Here is a 20,490-nt window from a genome sequence, read left to right on the forward strand (position 1 = left end):
CATTTTCCACAAGTTTATTTAAAAGCTCTTGTTCATAAGCAGTTTTTTCTGTATATAATTTTTAGATTTCCAAACAAAAAAAAGTAAAGTGCCAATTTCCTCCTACAAATATTAAAAAGAGTAGTTCCAAAGTCTGCCTGATTATTGCAAACAGCTGAAAAGCTTTGAATACATACAGATTCCTAGGTCCATCCTAGTTCTACTGGATCAGTCCCTGGAACAGGTCAGGAATCTGCAGATCTCTAAAGCACCTCATGTTATTCTCAAGATCAGCCATGTTTGGGAACCAATGCTCTACAGTACATCTGTAATTCTTCTCATCTCCACCTCTTCAAGGAGCTATTTTGGGAGAGCAAAACTGTACCAGAAACCAGTATAAAAGAGGTATAAATGTAAATTATTTGGTAGGAGAAATCAATGACAAACAGGGAAGGGAAAGGGATGAAAAGAAGGAAAAAATTAATAAATAAGGAAAGACAAGGGAAACAGAACAATAGATCTTCTCCCCAATATTTTCCCTATGGATAAAAGAGTGAGAAGAACATTAAATCTCTTATGAAAGCAAAGGGAAAGAAAATACTCATGTATCCTATGGCCTAGTTTGAGAGAATATGTGCTGAATAATTAGAGATCTTACCAAGAAAGCTGGTATTGGGTGTTCTTTCTTTAACACGTTTTCTTCATCTACCTAATCATCTTTCTCCCTCTCACCAAATTAAAAACAGGGGAGAGTGAGCAAATATTTAATTCTGCCTAGCACATTCAACATTCATGTCCTTACCATTAAGGCAGTTACTGCTTATAAGAATAATTATAGCAGATCATTCATGGGTGAGAATATGCAATTTAGGCAAAACTAGATTAAATAGGGCTAAATAAGAATACAGATGTCTTTTAACATCTATGTTTTTACATAAGAGTTTAGATTTCTTTTAACATCTATGTCTTTTAACATCTAAAGGACTATTCAGCCAAATGCAGGATAAGTTTTAATGTCTCTGAATAAAACATCTACACCAAGATATAAAGAAGTATTCTCCCTCCTCAATGTTGCATACACTTCAGGCAGCTATCTTAGAGCTTCAGTGATTCCTGATTTCTAAAATACAGATCGTAATTATTTTTGTATTCATTCATGTGTTCAGGGCATTTGGCATAAAATGTGGAGAATTAACAGGTGACAAGACAGTTTAGAAATATAACACACTTTCATCACATGGCATCAACTATGTTCTATCTCTCTATAAATACAGAGGTACAAAAGAAAAAAAGATGATCTTCACCTTGTTCAATTATCCATTCCAACAGCAACTGCATTTGTTTATTCTTAACCCAAATTAGAAACTAAGTTCAATATAAAGAACTTCCCTCAATTCACAACAAAAGAAATATTAGAAAGCAGCTTCTCATTTAAATGTAAATACATAAGAATGTAAAAGAAATTAGAATCTTTAATTCTCAATTCTTACGAATCATCCATTTTGCAGGGACTTGCATTCTTCAAACTTTCCTTGTTTCACTTGCTGTGTAACTCTACTAAATAACAGTAAAATTATCAACAAAGATAAATAGTGAAAATATAATCATTCTCCATTCAACGATAGGGTTTTATATTAGCCAATACATTCACAAAATTCCTACCTCAAAGATTCGTTCAAAATTCTGAAACTCCTGTAATCTTGACTGAAATCCTTCAGCAATTGCCCCACCTATAACAGTTAGGTGAAGATTTTAAAACCATATAGTAAGATAGGATTTCTGGCATGCCATTTTTATAACGGATACTTGTATTTCAAAAGTCTATAATGAGTACATACCACCTTCTGGCATCCCCTGTGCTTTGTGCATTCTAGCACTAAGAACTTCCTTTGCGGAAACAAAGAAAATACGATTCCTTGCTTCTGAAGGATCCACAACTTTGAGTTCTTCCACCAAAAAATGTAGGCATCTTTCTGTGTGCTGTCTGCGTACCTAGAGCAAAACAGGGTATTAAAGGATTCTAATAACTAAACAAATATAATTGCAATGGATAGCTATAGACTTAAACTCCATTTATAGTGATATCATAGTTATAGTTCCCATATACTTAACAAATCCTAATTATACTTGTAATAATTAAAGTTTGATACTTGCTGACAGGAAATTTCTGTCTCTTAACTTAAAGTAATGATTCTTCCATGGAACATTTAATTTAAAATTCTGATGAACCATCCAATACTACATAGTCATTATAAAATATACTGTAGACCAATATTAGTACTTAATGGAATAGGAAGACATTCCTAATTCTGTATTAAAGATATACATGATTATACAACAACAACAAAATGAAGTGTATACATATATATATTTATACTTATGTAAATTAGTAAGTGACATGCAGGCCAACACCTACAAAAATGAGTGGCATTTTCACTTCTTCCTTATGCTTTTATTTTCCACAATGATGCTAGTAATATCTTTGAAACCAGGAAATAAGAGTTACAATAAATTTGCTACAAATGAATCTATTTTTATTTTGAAGTCAGAACATATATAATATATTCCTCTTCTTAAAAACACTGGTCATCAAAATTGGGGAGAATGTATTAGCTAGGAATTAGAGTGCAATGTTAGGTTTAAGATTAGCAATTGGGTGAGGAGGATCCAAGATGGCGGCATAGGTAAACACCTAAACTGCTGCCTCGCACAATTTCAAAACTACAACTAAAAGACAAAACGTCTATCACCCAGAACTACGGGAAAGCTGGCTGAGTGGAAGTTCTACAACTAGAAGGAAAAAGCAAACAGCTTTGAGAGGTGCACAAGCGCTGAAAAGCTGAGGTACGGAGGCACGCGAATCGGGCTGGCGACAGGCGTCTGGGAGCGCTGCTTTTTCGACCGGAAGGGAGACAAGCTCCCAATTACTCCAAACTCGTTTCTGGGGAGACACAAGGGACCCAAACTCCTACGGGGAGAAGCTGGACTCTCTGCCGTGGGGTCGGAAAGTGAGGGTGGCTTGCTGGCAGTGCTGCGCGCAGGAACAATTGTTTATTGTGCTGGGGCACCGGAAGCGGGGACACGGGTCGGAGACGCAGAGCCGGCTAACTGGCAGCCATTGCTGTTTGCCACGCCGGTGTTAAAAGTCCGAGATAATTACGTAATTATCCTTTGGAGGAAGAACAGAGGGGGAAAGGGAGGGAATACTGGAATGCTGGGAATGTTCTGTTTCTTTTTTTTTTTTTTTTTAATATATTTTATTGATTTTTTACAGAGAGGAAGGAAGAAGGATAGATAGAAACATCGATGAGAGAGAAACATCGATCAGCTGCCTCTTGCACACCTCCTACTGGGGATGTGCCCGCAACCAAGTTACATGCCCTTGACCGGAATCTAACCCGGGACCTTTCAGTCCGCAGGCTGACGCTCTATCCACTGAGCCAAACCGGTTTTGGCTGTTCTGTTTCTTGATCTGGATCCTGACAAAGTTGTGCTAAATTTGTAAAATTTAACTGAGCTGGAATATGATTTGTACACTTTTCTATTATGTTATAACTCAATAAAAAATTAAAAGAAAAAAAGTTTCAAGATCTAAAATTATTACCTAGTACTTTTATAATACAATTTTCCTTCCAAGTAGCTTAATAACATCTGTTTCAAACACTGACTTCAGATTTCCTATAATTATATTCTTTTAAGTGAGAGAATAGCTGCTTATGATTTGCTCTACTATAGGTATACAGTTCTCTCCCATAACAATGTACATAAGTATATTTCAAGTATTAAGGGGGAAAAAACTTACATCTTCCATATATTCTGGCTCTGATGCAGAGGCGTCCCAACGATTATTCAGAATGAATATGTTAGGCTTGGAAAGTCGCTCATTTACCTTGTGAAAAAACTGTTTTTCCTGAAAAACATCAAATGGCCAACAGTATGTTCACTTTTAAAAACTACTTTTATATTTTTATTTATAATTTAGACTTTCTTTTAATCTAAAATTTGGAACCATTTAGACAACAGTGATTAACAGCCGTTGATAAAGGATCCCAAAGCACTATAAGCATTAAACTTTTCAAAGATGAGGAAACTAAAACATAAGAAAGGGAAAAGTGAAGATTTTCCTGATCCTGCCATTAATCTTTTGAAATTCAATTAAACAAATACATAAAAGGTACTGCTTGATACGACAGTCCAAATTTTCAAAAAGCTACAGCAAATCTTTTTTAAGATTAAGACCCATTTACAACACATCATAATAAGCAACAGAGAAAGGTATGTACCAAAAATATTATAAATAAATGCTGGTACTATTCAAAGGAAGGAGACACCCTGTCTAGTTGAAATTATGAAAAGCTCTATAAAGAAGGAAGAGGTGATAAAGATGGGCTTGAAAGTACTGGTAACAGGGCTTTTTGAAACGAAGTTGAAAGGGGGGAAGAATATGGGCAAAGAGCAGTATAAACAAAGGCATCAAAGTCAGGATGCATATCAAAGTTTGTTTATCCAACACCCCAATAATGGAATTATTCTAACAGATTTTAAAGATTTATCTATTTTTTATACCATCAGGTTATAAACGACTGTCAGTGTTGTCACAACAGCCTGGTCTATGTGACATAGATTAGGCTATTGGCCACTCAAACACTAATAACACTGTGACAAAACAAAGATCTTGCTGGCTATACCTAGGTTATAATAGTGTTTGGGCATTTATATGCTTTTGATGAATAACAACTTTTAAAAATCGTAGTATACTTTTAGATACAGTATTAGATTATCTAAAAATCTGGAAAGTTTATTTGGGATTAATTTGGCTCTAAAAATTTGGGATAAATAATCTTCTAAGTTTGACAGTAGTTTAGTATATATACACAAGCTAAGCTAGGAAAGGGTTGACAAACCTCAAAATAGAAAAGCCTTGCCCACCAGACGTGTGTGTGTGTGTGTGTGTGTGTGTGTGTGTGTGTGTGTGTGTGTGTGTGGTGGTGGTGGTGGTGGTGGTATTATACTTGATTCAAGAGACTTGAGTCAGTATCCTAACAATGCTGGTGCCCATTCCTTCTGAAACTGGCAAATAACCACAGTGAAGGTCAACAACACACAAAGATTCAGCAGAAACTAGTGCCATCAAACCCTGGGAACACTCAAGACCAGAATAAGCCCTTTCAGTCCCATGGAGACACAAACCCCTTCATTCACCCTTGATTTAGAAGTTCCTTCTAATCCAAGATTTGGATTTCCCTCACTTTTCAGAATTAAAACAGACACCATTTCATTTCCTTCCACTAACTGTATAAGATTAAATCCTACCGTGTTCATTAATGTTGATTCAGAGTTGGCAACCAAAACGAAGACATCAGCATCTAAGCAAAACTTATCAATCCAGCTATCCAGCTCTGTAGTGACATCTGTACCTGGACTAATGGAAATAAAATAAAAAATTATATGACATTTCTTAAAGACAATTTTTAAAACTTTTATAAATAGTTTAAAGTCTAAAGGACAGAATTTCTATCAGTCATCAGTATGAAACCCAGGAGATTTACATTACTTTCTCACCTACAAGAAAGTACTTGTGGCAAGGTGAGAGCCTGTGCTTTAAATAATTCTCCATATTTATTCTGCTGACAAGGAACTTCCAGAGCCTATCCAATTGAGAATAAATGAAAGAAAGAAAGAAAGAAAGAAAGAAGGAAGGAAGGAAGGAAGGAAGGAAGGAAGGAAGGAAGGAAGGAAGGAAGGAAGGAAGGAAGGAAGAAAGAAAGAAAGAAAGAAAGAAAGAAAGAAAGAAAGAAAGAAAGAAAGAAAGAAAGAAAAAGAGCCCCCCAGCCAGGGCAATAGTTTAATCTCTTAAATGTTTATGCTTTGGAAGGCTAAAAAAATAAGTACTAAAAACAAACAAGGTCAATGTATAATAAAAAATAAAGGTGCTGCCCTAGCCAGTTTGGCTCAGTGGATAGAGCATCAACCTACGGACCAAAGGGTCCAGGGTTCGATTCCAGTCAAGGGCACATGCCCAAGTTGAGGGCTCAATCCCCAGAAAGGAGCATGCAGGAGGCAGCTGATCAATGATTCTCTTTCATCATTGATGTTTCAATCTCTCTCTCCCTCTCCCTCCCTCTCTGAAGTCAAAATACGTTAAAAATACGTTAAAAAAAACAAAATGAAGGTGCTTGCCCGGCCGGTATAGCTCAGTGGTTGAACATCGACCTATGAACTAAGAGGTCATAGTTAGATTCCAGGTCAGGGCACATGCCCAGGCTGTAGGCTTGATCTCTGGCAGGGGGCATACAGGAGGCAGACAATCAATGATTCTCATCCTTAATGTTCCTATTTTTCCCTCTCACTTCCTCTCTGAAATCAATAAAAATATTTAAAAAAAGAAGGAATTAAAAAATAAGGTTATAGCAGCTACATTCAGTACAGCTCAGAAAAGAGTAGGTGCTTATAAGCATAAATAATGAAAAATAAAACACCCTCTACTAGATGTAAATATAGTGTACAATCTATATTGTAAAATTTATAGTGCAGCTATCTATCAGGTTGGCTTGATGTGTCCTGAAACAAGATGGTGAGTTGACAGGTAAGTGTCATGGATACATTCTAACCATGAAATAAAAGCCAAATTAATTAGCTAATATTACTCTATTTAAACCAAATATTTTTATTTCACAAGCATCTTCTCTCTCATCTGAGCTATTTCTATTAATTAAAAAACTTTTCCAATTAAAAGGAATGCCTGTCCTCAAAAAACAAAATGGGTTCCACAGAACACTGAAATTTTAACTGAAGAAAACAAAAGAACACATAAAAAATAATTTAAGTACCTTTTTTGGTAAATGACATTGTTTAACAGACATTTCTTGACCAATGAAAAGCTACATGAATTGTCCAGCAAAGTTATTTTGGGAAACTTAGTCTCAAGAATAAATTCATTACTAGTTTTAAAAATTAACCATTTATAATTCTCTACCTAGGTACCTAGAATTAGACAATCTCTAAGCCCAGCCATTTACACAAACTATGAAGTCAATCTAGAGAAACAAAGAAATAAGACAAAAGTAACTATCCTTGAAATTTCTTATAATAGAAATAGACTGATAAATTAGCACTTTTATGATATGATTAAGACACAAAAACAAACACCTTATTTTTTCTTTAACAGTCTAGAAAATAAGAATAAAGCAGCAATTGAACATTTTAAATTTTTATGTACTACATGCTAAAGCAAGCAGCATTATTTTATAAATACACCTTTACAAAAAGAAAATGCAATTCACATGTAATTTTACCTGTCTACTAAAACCAGGTCATCTCTCAAGAGGGCACATTTTGCCTTTGGCCAAAACACATGCACGAGAGAGCCAGCTTTTAAGTCTTTGTCCATATGCAGGGCATGGGCCAGCTGATTAACTGTCTAAAGTGGGAGGAAAAGAAAAAACAAAACATTTACTTATAATAAAATGTAATAAAAATAAAAATAGTATAATTTGGCATAACATTTACTTTTGTAAATATGCATAAAAATCCGAACTTTAAATAATTTGAAATAAAACCATTTGAGAATCTTGAAAAACCCGAGTTTTAGAATTACCAAATAGAAAAATAAATGATACCCTTAAAACGGTTTATTCATACCATTCTGCAAAAATATTCAGGGCTGTAAACATTTTAAATGCCCCCCAAAATGGAACTTGGTAGTGGAATCCTATGCAGTCCCAGATATTGATATTACATGTCGGAAAGAAATGTATATCAAGGGGAAAAAAGCAAATCAGGAAATAGCACATGATATAAAGCCATTCTGCTTTAAATATACAGAGAAACACAAATTTAACTCTACACCAAAGGGTTTCCATTGGTTTTGGGAAGTAAGTTTTGTTTAGAGTTTTTCTTTTTGTTTATTTATGTACTTTCTGACTCTTCTAAAATGAAATGTGTATTGCATAGAAATAACAAGGAATAGAAGAAATGTCATTAAGGAAGGGCATCAGCACATATGAAAGCATCTATTTACAAAACTGTGGTGAGGTTTGAGTTATTACAAGTACTTTGAACAGTTCCTGTATTGTACAGTACTAGCTATTACTGTTGCATTTCTTTTACTAAGTTAACTATTCAAACATGAGCATAAGACTCAGAGTCTACCTATACCTTAAAGCAGGCCACTACTTGAGGTAAACAAATTTAAATTTTGAAGTAAGGGAGAGGAGTAAAAGAACACGAAGGAAGAGGACTGGAAGTAGAGAGCACAGATCAGAAGAAATGATTACTTTAAAATATCACAGCATACCTGACTTGAGGATCTAAAGACACAGGCAGTTTGAATTCTAATTTGCTAAAAATCTTGATTTCACAATAAGTGATTCCTTCACTTGTATGGGTTAAAAGTTTAAAGAAATAGTTTCATAAACTTTATCTCATTCCTCATAACTACTCTTAAGGGTATTACACAGACTGAGTTATCTGATAAACATCAAACAGCAAACACCACACCCATGAATTCACCTACAATTTACCAAAAACTAAAATGGTATGGATCTTCAAACACTGAACTTCTGCATTTGTGGGACAGAAATTGAGACTTAGCTGGAATGGGAAAGCGGTTGAGTGTCGACCTATAAACCAGGAGGTCATGGTTCGATTCCCGGTCAGGGCACATGCCTGGGTTGCAGGCTTGATATCCAGTGTGGGGCATGCAGGAGGCAGCTGATCAATGATTCTCTCTCTCTGTTTTTATCACTCTGCCCCTCTCCCTTCCTCTGTGAAATCAATAAAAATATATTTTTTAAAAAAAGACTTAAGAAAAAGTGACTGAAGTGAGAAACAATGCTTTTAACCAATAGTTCTCATTCCAGTCAACTCTTATATCCAATTTTTTATTTTATTGTTTTTAGCTGAAGGAATCTAGTGTTACTGAATCCATTAAGAAATTTATGAAAGCAAATTTTCTTTAAAAAGATTTCAACTTTTCATTGGGACATTATTTTAAAAACTTAGTAAGCTTTTTAAAAGAACAAAAAACAAAAAAAAAACAAACAAACCCTCACCTGAGGACATGCTTAGAGAGGAAATGGGAGAAAGACAGAAAAATCAATTGATTGCCTTCTGTAGGTCCGTATATGCCCCGAGGGATCGAACCCGCAACCCAGGTATGTGGTCTAACTGGAAATTGTACCGGCAACCTTTGAGTGCACAGGAGGCCACTCAACCAACTAAGCCACTTCTGTCAGGCAAAAACTTAGTAAGCATTTATCTTTTATTAACTTACACTAGAGGCCCGGTGCACGAAATTTGTGCACGGGGGGAGGGGTGTCCCTCAGCCCAGCCTGCACCCTCTTCAATCTGGGAACCCTCGAGGGATGTCCAACTAAACAGGCAGTCGGACATCCCTCTCACAATCCAGGAATGCTGGCTCCCAAATGCTCGCCTGCCTGCCTTCCTGATAGCCCCTAACCGCTTCTGCCTAACAGCCTGATCAACCCCTAACCCAGGGGTGGGCAAACTTTTTGACTCGAGGGCCACAATGGGTTCTTAAACTGGACCAGAGGGCTGGAACAAAAGCATGGATGGAGTGTTTATGTGAACTAATATAAATTCAAAGTAAAGGAGTGGAGGGGAGAGCAAGAGAACCAGATAGAACAGCCGGATCTGGCCTGCGGGCCGCAGTTTGCCCAAGGCTGCCCTAACCACTCCCCTGCCAGCCGGATTGCCTCTAACTGCCCTCCCCTGCAGGCCTGGTCACCCCTAACTGCCCTCCCCTGCAGGCCTGGTCACCCCTAACTGCCCTCCCCTGCAGGCCTGGGTTTCCCCCAACTGCCCTTCCCTGCAGGCCTGGTCACCCCCAACTTCCCTCCTCTGCTGGCCTGGTCCCTCCCAACTGCCCTCCCCTGCTGGCCATCTTGTGGTGGCCATCTTGTGTCCACATGGGGGCAGAATTTTTGACCACATGGGGACAGCCATCTTGTGTGTTGGAGTGATGGTCAATCTGCATATTACTCTTTTATTAGATAGGATAGAGGCCTGGTGCATGGGTGGGGGCCAGCTGGTTTGCCCTGAAGGGTGTCCCGGATCAGGGTGCGGGTTCCCTTGGGGTGTGGAGTGGCCTGGGCAAGGGGCCTGTGGTGGTTTGCAGGCTGGCCACGCCCCACGGCGACCCAAGCAGAGGCCCTGGTATCTGGGATTTATTTATCTTCTACAATTGAAACTTTGTAGCCTGGAGCGGAGCCAACCCTTCTGCTCGCTTCGTGGCAGCAGCCATTTCTGTTGGGATTTATTTATCTTCTATAATTGAAACTTTGTAGTCTGGAGAGGAGTCCTGGGCCGGCCAGGGTGTACAGGAAGCTTGGCTTCCTCCATCACCAGGGGCAACCCTAGTCTCCTGCTCTCTCCAGCTCTGTGGCTGCCGCCATTTTTGTTGGGATTTATTTATCTTCTATAATTCAAACTTTGTAGCCTGAAGTGGAGGCCTGGGCCGGCCAAGGTGTGCGGAAAGCTTGGCTTCCTCCATCGCCAGGGAAACCCAAGCCTCCCTCCTGCTCCCTGTGGCTGCAGTCATCTTGGTTGGGTTAATTTGCATACTCACTCCTGATTGGCTGGTGGGCGTGGCTGGTGGGTGTAACAGAGTGGTGGTTAATTTGCATATTATTCTTTGTTTGTTTTTTGTTGTTTTTGGGTTTTTTTTGGATCGATTTGCATATTATTCTTTTATTAGATAGGATTTTAAGTTAAGGATAGGGTTTCTCATCCCAGTAATTTAACTCTGAAGCAAAAGAATTTTAGAAAATTTAAAATACTGATGGTTTAAAAGCCATGAACAGATATTAACACTTCTTCCATCTCCAGCAATGCAGACATCTTATTCTTTTTTAAAGAACTAGGGCATGGTTTAAGATACATTATGTTGCTAAGTCAAATGTAATACCTTCACACTCTTTTTTTCATCTGATCCTTCTGTCATAAGATAGGCTCTATCTCCATCGGTTCCTTCAACACTCAGTAAGCAATTGGTTGTATGGCCAATCCCACTGGGGAGGACTTTATCCCACAACATTGCATTGATAACAGAGCTCTTCCCACTGCTTGTCCTGAAGAGTGAATATGCAAAATCATAAAAACAAAACATAACAGTAAAAACTTTGTTCTTTTACTGGCTTAAGATTGACTTTTCTAGAATTCAAATTTTGTTAAAATTTCATCAGATGGCATTTTTCATTAAAGAGTTGATAATCTATACAAATATTAGCAATGTACATTTCAGAAAGATAAAGTAGAGGAAAACAAATCCTACCTTTCCGATAAAGCTATCCTTGCCTTCTACTTCTTGCTTCTTAGGGCAATTTGAAATCATAACCTCAAATTCTATGACACTACCCAGCCCAAAATGTGGTCTAATGTTCCATGTCCTTAAATCCACAGCTAACACCTATTTCTCCTTCTCAAGTAGGACAACTGAGGCATCACCCTCTAGGACAGTGGTCGTCAACCGGTGGTCCGTGAGGTCCGAAAGGTTGGCGACTGCTGCTCTAGGAGGCCTTTTCCTTCCCACTCTTACTCCACCTTAACCTGAGGTAGGGCCTCTTTAATAGACCTACCTCATCCTTGACTCTCAAAAGCCTTGAAATATATGATTAAGTGGGAGAAGCAGACAATAAAAACATAAAACAAAAATAACAGAGCGCTGTAACACTGTTTTAAAGGACATAAACAGGGTGATTTAGTAGAGAATAACCAAGAAGGAATATTTAACAGTGAATAGGAAAGGTTTCTAAGGTAGTAACATTAAGGATGAGATCTGAAGAGAGAGAAGGAGCCAGACATACACAGAACAACACAAAGAGAATTCTATGAATAGGAAACTGCAAGTGCTAAAGCCCTAAGATGGGAAATAGCTTAGAAGGCATATGAGGTGTAGTGAGTACGTAAATGGCTCTATTGGTACATAGCACATATTTGATCACCAAGTATGAGCTGGACAGTTGTCTTTGCATCCCTGGTGCCCAACACAGTGCATGGTACTTAGGTAGTTAACAAATGATCCTTAAATGAATGGAGAAGCTGCGGCAGAGATCCCTTTATCACTCCAACGGGTTACATTAAGTACTGGCACTTCCACACCCTAGCCGGTTTGGCTCAGTGGATAGTGTTGGCCTGTGGGCCAAAGGGTCCTGGGTTCGATTCCGGGCAAGGGCATGTACTGTGGTTGCAGGCTCCTCTCCAGCCTGTACCCTGGTTGGGGCTCGTGCAGGAGGCAACAAGTCGATGTTTCTCTCTGTCTTTCCCTCACTCTCCTACTCTCCCTAAAAATCAATGGAAAAATATCCTCAAGTGAGGATTAACAACAACAAAAAAAGCTTCATTAATTCTCTGCATAATACCTTGTATTAAAATTATTCTTAAACAAAAAACAACAAAAAAAACCCTGGCACTTCCTACTCTCTGGGAATCATGGGGCTGAGAATACTTTCAGAAGACATACCCGATAATCAACAGAAGCTTAAAAGAGTAAGTCACAATTATGTATATCATTATCTGCATTTCTATTCTTTTTTAAAAATGTTTTTATTGAATTTAGAGGAGGGGAGAGGAAGAGGTAGAAACTTCAATGAGAGAGAAACATCAACATAGATTGGCTGCCTCCTCCACACCCCCTGCTGGGGATTGAACCCGAAACCGAGGCATGTGCCCTGACCGGAAATCCAACCAGCAACCTCTTGATGTATGGTTTGATGCTCAACCACTGAGCCATAGCAGGTGCGCTGTATTTCTATTCCTATAACTGGTCAATTCTTAGATATGAGCATCCTTAAAAAAATAAAAATATGATTGACTCCATAGCTTCATTTTATATCAGGAACTAAAATAAACAAATTATCTTACATACTAACAGATTTACCATAACACAGCCAGAAACTGTTGTGGGAGAAATATCACTTGCTGGAACATCAGAAATAAAGCTGAGGCTATGAGAAAAAAAAGCTGGTTTCTGGAAACTACCCTTGAGAAGAAATAATAAAGGATTACCTGCCAAAAAAGGCCACTTTCATGTGTCTCCGAGACAGCACCTCACCAATGATGGAAAGCTTGTTTTTATACCCCCGTATTTCTACTAGATCATCCTCAGTAGCTATTCGATCAAGTTCTGAATTCCTGTATGTTGCTGCAAAATTGCAATGATATTAGAAAAAGTGACACAAAGGAATATTAAGAATTATATAATATAATACCTAAGATATGCATGTGTTTTGGCTCTGTTCTATATTAACATGCCGTTTGAAAAGTAAAAATGCCCATATCTGAATATTTGGTAGAAGATGAATGCCGTCTTGCAATGGTTCATAAGAATCCTGCCCAAAAGAATGTCAAAATTATTAAGACATACAGGGTCCCAATCAAAAGGGTATATTTGTTATTCATCTGGGTCTCAAAAATATAAAACAGCCAACTAAGACAAAAATGTATTTCTGAACAGAGAAACTAGAATATGCACCTATCATTGTCCCATTCTGACTGAATCTTCAAATCTTGAGCTGAGAAGAGGGATACACATGTTAAGAGTAAAATTTGAATGGACACCCCCCAAGAAACAAAGGCATGGTTCAAGATCTCCAAGCCAGGTAAGACTTTGCTATCTTATCACTTCTTATCTGCTACCCACAGGGATGACAAAAACAACTCACTTCACATGAAAGAAAACTGTAGATTGAATCCCACCTCAGCCCCAACCTCCTCTCCCCCAAGGATAAGCCTAGATTTAAAAAGTAGAAAAGACCTTCAGTTTTGTTTTTATTTAGGATTATACATGCTTACAGTTATATTTTTGTATCTCAACTTTGCAGGCAAAAATATGAAGACTCATTTGGCTAACTGGAGACAAACTGTTAGAGGGTAGAAATAGAATACTGAGGACTAGCTGAGAAATAAAAGAAATATTAGTCATGCTCTGTTAACCCTGATTGTTTTGTTCTGATTAAAGAAAGCACATTTTAACCTGACTGGGAGTTGTATGCCTCTGGGACCTATGAGTCAACCTTGGAATGTGGTCCATCCTCACTCAAAACTGCTTAATATCAAGAAAAGATTACAACCTTGTTGTCCAAACAATGGAGTCCCACTTCAGCCCCCTCTCTCTGCACCACCCAGCCCACCTTGCCTACTTCCCCAGGCCTATGATTCCTGCTTCCCCATGTAATCTTTGTCCTACCCAATATAAGCAGCTGTCTTATGGGGGCTGCAGAGTAGATTTTTGTGGATGACCTGTTGCTCTCCCATACTGCCGGCACAAACGCTCATAATGTAATTCAATCTTGTCTCTGCTTAATTGGCCCAAGTAGTGACAGGCAGCCTGGACACATTGGTTCTCTGGTTACAAAACAATGATATAGCTTACCCAGTACCCATCTATTCAACTTAAGCCTTACATATCTCTTCATACTTTACAAGTGCAATAATAAAATATGTGGGATCTGGTGAATAAAGTTAAGTAAATGAGTAAGTACAATTACATTCACCTTTGTTTTTCATTTTATTCTTGTTCTTCTATATTCTTCCTGATTTATTTGCTTTGTCTCTTTTCATAAAATTTTTTTTTTCCTGAGGTTCTAAAACCAGTAAAATCGAATTCAGATTTTAAAGCTGCTATTTACTAGCTCCTAGCATGACCTTTCACTATTTAGTAAATGACATTGTGTGTGTGTTTTATAAGCATAAATATTTATTAGTTCTATAAGGCTAATAAATAAATATTAGCCTTCCAATAGTTTTATGAACTATTTATAAAAGTTTCCAGCCCAAGTACCACTCAATCTATAACTAGCTCATAACACAAAATATATTTAATTTTATCTTCACTTCCTATCAACTGTTTTAGAATAAAATACAATTCAAAGTCACTGTTCCAATTCAAATTTTTCCCAAACTGTAAATATAAATGTTCTACACCAGTACTTTTTTTCTCACTCCAACAAAACTGGAATTGTGTTAAGGTTTGGTGATAGAGACACAATAATAAGGCATGATCCCTACCCTCAAGGAGCTCAAAATCTGGTGAGGGAGGGTAAGGAGGGAAAAGTAAAGTTTGATTCTACTAATCTATTGAATGTGTCCCAACTGTCACTGGAGAGGTTTCCGGAATCCCTCCCTTTTCATTGTACCCTTGAAGGTCTTGTAATCTTAAGAACTAGAAAAGTTTCAACAGTTATCTCCAAGGCAAGTAATCCCTAGGAAGCCACTCCTATCCACCTTTGAACAGTTATATTCATTTTAGGAAGACTTTTTTGGTCCTTTCCCACAGCATCCCAGCCTCATTTGAGAGAATAAAATAGGCCTGAGATCTTGGCTTAACTACTGAGTTGGGGAGAAGATAAGTATAATGGCTAACTGTGGGTTGCCTAATTTTTAGTCTGGGCATTTACTAGCTTTGTGGAAAGAGGAAGAAAGAGACAAACATTGATGTGAGAGAAAACCATTGATTGGCTGCCTCCTCTATGTGCCCTGACTAGGGATTGAACCCAAAATCTAGGCATGTGCCCTGACTGGGAATCGACCCCGCAACCTGCTGGTGTATAGGAGGACACTCTAACCAACTGACCCACCTGGCCAGGGCGTCTTGAGCTTTTTTATCTGTAAAATGAGTGTGATTAAAATTGTGCCTCAATGTTGATATGAGGATTAAATAAGCTATTAGTGTTACTGATTTGAGTTAATAATTATAGTTAAAATTTAATTTATTTTGTATAATAAATATAAAATGAGTTATTAAGTTTTTAATGTGTTATTAATATAATAAAGTGCTAGGATAGTACCTCACATACAAGCACTTATTTCTTAGTTGTTATTAATTCCATTTTATCTTCCTCCTCTGGAGGGCAAAATGGGTTTTATTTGTTATGGTATCTCTCATGGCATATACCACAATGCCCCTATATTTGTGTTCAGTAACTAAGGCTGAAAGAATAATGCACCCTCTGTATATTTTCAACAGCCTTTATTTGAAAAACTTAAGAGAAACTAACCTTCAATAAAATGTGAACCTTGAGTAACAAATTCCAGTAACTGGTCAAAAATTGCAGTAATTGCCTTCTTAGCCAGCACAAAGCGTTTCAGGGGAGAAGCAGTTTCTGCCATTATGCTACTGGGAGGGAGAAAATAAAAAGTTAGAAGGACACAAATTAAACTGGATCACAAACACCTGCAAATTAATGACACGTTCCAGCGACACTGATTAACTTACCCAAGGAAATAAAACCAACTGCCGAAACTGTTTTCATAATCGTTGGAGAGAAGGGTTTTAGTCAGACAACTGCAGATGCTTTTGAGGAGTATGGCCCTAAAATAAGTGAACGCCATTGGCCAAAATCTTGGTTGCAATTTCTACTTTATTTCTCTTTGTCGAAGATGAAACGTAACTGTGGCTAAACTGCGACTACATGCGACTCTTGAGTGTATCAGGAACAGGGTTAGTGAGAAGCCAAGTTCACAAACAGTAAGTGATTAAGTTTCTCAACCTGGAGCTCTAGGTGGGTGGAGGTGGCTATGCGGAGTGAAGAAATAAAATCCCAAGGCCATACGTCAATACTGAGGTTTAGAAAGAAGTAGTTCTCACAACGAATAAGAAGGGCAAGGCTTAAAGCGAGCGGTGACGTTTCCAGCCCAAGTACCAAGAACTTCAAGGAATAGAAGTTTAAAGGGAACACAATTTCCCGACAGCCTCTCATGAAAAAGACACTAAAAACACACACACAACACAAGAATAAACACCCATCGTGTGTGTGTGTGTGTGTGTGTGTGTGTGTGTGTGTAATGGGGCAGAGTGGGCATAAGGAAAGCTGAGGATCGGGAATCGACCGAGCGAAGGAGCCGCGTGGGACAGGCAGGGCGACGGCAGCGCCCCGCTTCATCCCGGGGACAGCGCCTACCTTGGGGAAGGCCTTCCACGCCGTGCACCGCGGCCGCGGGACCCCGCCGGCAGGGCTAGCGGCCAGACCCACACCGCCCCGCGCGCCGTCCGGACCGGGCTCCCACTTCCCGGGCTTCGGCCTCGCGGGCTCCTCGGGCCAGACCCGCCCGCCGCCCCACTCGCTCGCTCCTGTCCCGCAGGACCGCGGCGGCGGCGGCGACTCGTCACAGAGCACCCCGCGAACGACTCCCCGCCCCGTCCCTGGCCGCACGAAGGTCACCCCGGGCGAAGTACACCGGCCGGCGGCCAAGGCAGATGACACTCACACTGTCCTGGCTCCGACTTGTCACCGGCCACAGCACTCCAGCCACCAACCCGCACTCCACTTCATCCTGGTCTGGCAGGCCGGGAAGCAGGAGTGCCAAGGGGGCGGTAACTTCCGGCCTCTCGCCCTGACGGGATTTGTTTGGTTCCTTGGACGGAAGTGCCCCTACGTCGGGCGCCATTTTTGTTACGGGCAGAAGGCAAGGTTTGTTGTGGGTAAAGCATGCTCCCAGAGGAATGATTTGTCGTTTACCCTTCCTTCCCTCTTCCCCAACTCCAGCCCCCTCTCAATTCTCCCTTTAAAGTTGACACGCCTCTGCCCAGCCTAGTCTTAGCTAACTGCCCGCGGCTAGTTGAGGAGGGAGAGCTGAGAGGAGGTCGGGTGAGGTGGGGTTGGAGCAACCAGACACGAGGAATCCCCGCTTGCTGAAATAAAGGAAAGCCTTTTAGCCACTCCACTGCTCTCTGCCCTGAACTGGGTTTCTGGGCTTGGAACACAGCTGTGAGTGTACGTGTTGAATTACTTTAGAGGTGAGACATAGGAAATTGATGCATCCTTGTCTATTGCTTCTCAGACTTTGTAATGAGGAATCACCTGGGGATCTTGTTGTTTGTTTTTTTAAAGTATATGTTATTGATTTTTTTTTTACAGAGAAGGGAGAGGTTTAGAGAGTCAGAAACATCAATGGAAGAGAAACATCGATCAGCTGCCTCCTGCACGCCTCCCACTGGGATGTGCCTGCAACCAAGGTACATGCCCTTGACCGGAATCAAACCCGGGACCCTTCAGTCCGCAGGCCAATGCTCTATCCACTGAGCCAAACCGGTCAGGGCTGGGATCTTGTTAAATTGCAGATTCTGAGTCGTAACATCTTTAGGGAGCTGCTGATGGTAGTCTGTACAGGGCGCAACACAATTGAGTTCTTTCTTTAGAGCTGGCAAGTGAGATGCAGTTTTTTTAATTCTTTGTTGTTGTAAGTATTACATATGTCTCCTTTCCCCCCATTGACCTCTCCCAGCCCACCCCCACCCCCCAGCACAGGCCTTCACCCCCCCCCCCCCCCATTGTCTGTGTCCATTGGTTATGCTGATATGCATGTTTTGAAGTGAAGCTGCTTCATCTTCCTGAGCCTGAGGTTCTTCATCTATAAAATTGGAGTACTAATAACACCTACTTTGTTTGTTGTGAAAATGGGTCAATATCATGTAAAGTGCTTAGAACAGTGTTGGGCGTATAGTAAGAGCTGGATAAATACATATTTTTTTTCTTGTGGACAAAAAACGGGGTTCTGTGGAAAGTAACATCCCAGGGTAATCTGATCATAGAGTCCTAACTGGGCAGGTCATGGTGGGTAGTCATTCCCCAGACCTATACTTATTTAGTGAAAGGTTTTAAACTGCCCTGCCCCTTTCTTGTGTATCTAGGTTAACATACTTATCCCCCTGTGCATTCTCCAATCTTTCTTACATCCCTTCATTAATTTTAAATGTAAGGAATTAAATAATTCAATTCTTTGTAAATCAGATTTAAAAATTAGGAATAGTGTTAATCTGTTGAAAAAGAAAAGCATATATATATATATATATATATATACACACACACTATGTGTACTGGTTAATAATGCAGATTTTTTTCAATAGATGAAGTTACACATATGTTGATATATATGCAATTTGATATGTATGCTATTTTGTTGTATTGACAACAAGCTTCAAAACTTCCTATGTCAAATTTGCTGAAGGTGTTAACATCATAGATATTTTTACACTTAAAAATGTTGAATTTCGTGCCAAAAAAAGCGTTTGCGGGAAGTTTTAATTCATTATTTTGAAGAAAAAGTTATCATATACTTCGGGAAGCTTATAGTGAACATGCTCCATCTCAAGATACTTGTGAACGCTGGTTTAAATGCTTTAAAAGTGATGATTTTGATGTGAAAGACACATCCAGATCAACCAAAAAAATTTGAAGACCAACAAGCATTATTGGATGAAGATTCGTGTCAAACTCGAAAACAACTTGCAGAAAGATTAAACTACTCAGCAAACAATTTCTGATTGTTTACAAGCAATGGGGAAGATATTAAAGAAAGGAAAATGGGTGCCCCATCAACTGAACGAAAGACAAATGGAAAACCGAAAAGTCATCAGTAAAATGTTGCTTCAATGGCACGAAAGAAAGTCTTTTTTTTGCATCGAATTGTGACTGGCGATGAAAAGTGGATTTATTTTGAGAATCCCAAATGCACAAAATCATGGGTTGATCCAGGTCAACCATCAACATTGACTGCAAGGCCAAATCGCTTCAGAAAGAAGACAATGCTCTGTGTTTGGTGGGATCAGGAAGGTGTGGTGTATTATGAGCTTCTAAAACCAGGTGAAACCATTAATACTGATCACTACCGACAACAAATAATCAAATTGAACCACGCTTTGATCGTGAAACAACCAGAATGTTCCAGAAGACACGGCAAAGTAACTTTGCTTCATGATGACACACCATCACACACTTCAAAACCAGTTAAAGACATGTTGGGAAGTATCTTGTCTGGGAAGTATTAACCCACCTGCTGTATTCAGCAGACCTTGCTCCTTCAGATTACCTCTTGTTCCGATCGATGGCACACGCACTTTCTGAGCAGCACTTCAAAACATACGAAGAAGTGGAAAATTGGGTCTCTGAATGGTTTGCCTCAAAACAAGAGAAGTTCTATTGGTACGGTATCCACAAATTACCTGAAAGTTGGGGAAATGTGTAGCTATCGATGGACATTACTTTGCATAAAGCACTTTTGATGTTTCTCTTGAAATTATTTTCTATTACAAAATCCGCTATTATTAACCGGTACACCTAGTACTATGCCTGCCAACAATTCAGCAACCACCTAATAACCTGCTACAGGCCCAGTGAAACTGAGGAACTATTATGTGATGACATACATTCAAAGAAACCTAAGAAAATAAAAATAAATAAATAAAAAAAACAAAAAGAAACCTAAGAAAGGTGATTTAAAGTAGTAAAACTGGCAAATTTACAATAGGGAGTCTTGAGTAGTGCACAATCACCTTGAAATTTTGGAGTACAAGGGAAATGCTTTGGGATTTCAAAAGTAGTAACTCATTGCAAGGTGGAGATAAAAACAGCATGAAAAAAAAAATGACCTGTCACTACCCATCACTGCCAAGAATTCTATTGTAGTACTAATAATAAACATTCATACTTGAATTGTGGTTCAAGTCAGAGTACAGTGGAAATGCCTGTCTTTGAGAGGAAAAAAACCCAAAAG

The 20,490-nt window shown here is 39.1% G+C and overlaps 1 protein-coding gene across 4 annotated transcripts in view; it reads right to left on the bottom strand.

The window, feature by feature from the left end:
* The window catches only part of MFN1 (mitofusin 1), a 35,237-nt gene extending 17,945 nt beyond the window's left edge, over positions 1–17,292 (bottom strand). The window contains exons 1-9 of one of the 4 annotated variants that reach the window (XM_080657765.1): positions 17,206–17,292; positions 15,996–16,114; positions 13,006–13,141; positions 10,907–11,069; positions 7,275–7,399; positions 5,293–5,401; positions 3,782–3,889; positions 1,818–1,971; positions 1,642–1,709 (exon numbers count right to left, since the gene is read on the bottom strand). In XM_080657765.1, the coding sequence (XP_080513891.1) occupies positions 1,642–1,709; positions 1,818–1,971; positions 3,782–3,889; positions 5,293–5,401; positions 7,275–7,399; positions 10,907–11,069; positions 13,006–13,141; positions 15,996–16,107 (975 nt within the window). In that variant the 5' untranslated portion in view covers positions 16,108–16,114; positions 17,206–17,292. Of the gene's footprint in view, positions 1–1,641; positions 1,710–1,817; positions 1,972–3,781; positions 3,890–5,292; positions 5,402–7,274; positions 7,400–10,906; positions 11,070–13,005; positions 13,142–15,995; positions 16,115–16,898 lie in introns of all 4 variants that reach the window. The other 3 variants (XM_080657768.1, XM_080657766.1, XM_080657767.1) reach the window with 3 other exon arrangements.
* Between the last annotated feature and the right edge of the window lie 3,198 nt (positions 17,293–20,490).

The sequence above is a fragment of the Plecotus auritus genome, assembly GCF_963455305.1.
Source record: "Plecotus auritus genome assembly, chromosome: 2".
In the NCBI taxonomy this organism is placed as follows: domain Eukaryota; kingdom Metazoa; phylum Chordata; class Mammalia; order Chiroptera; family Vespertilionidae; genus Plecotus; species Plecotus auritus.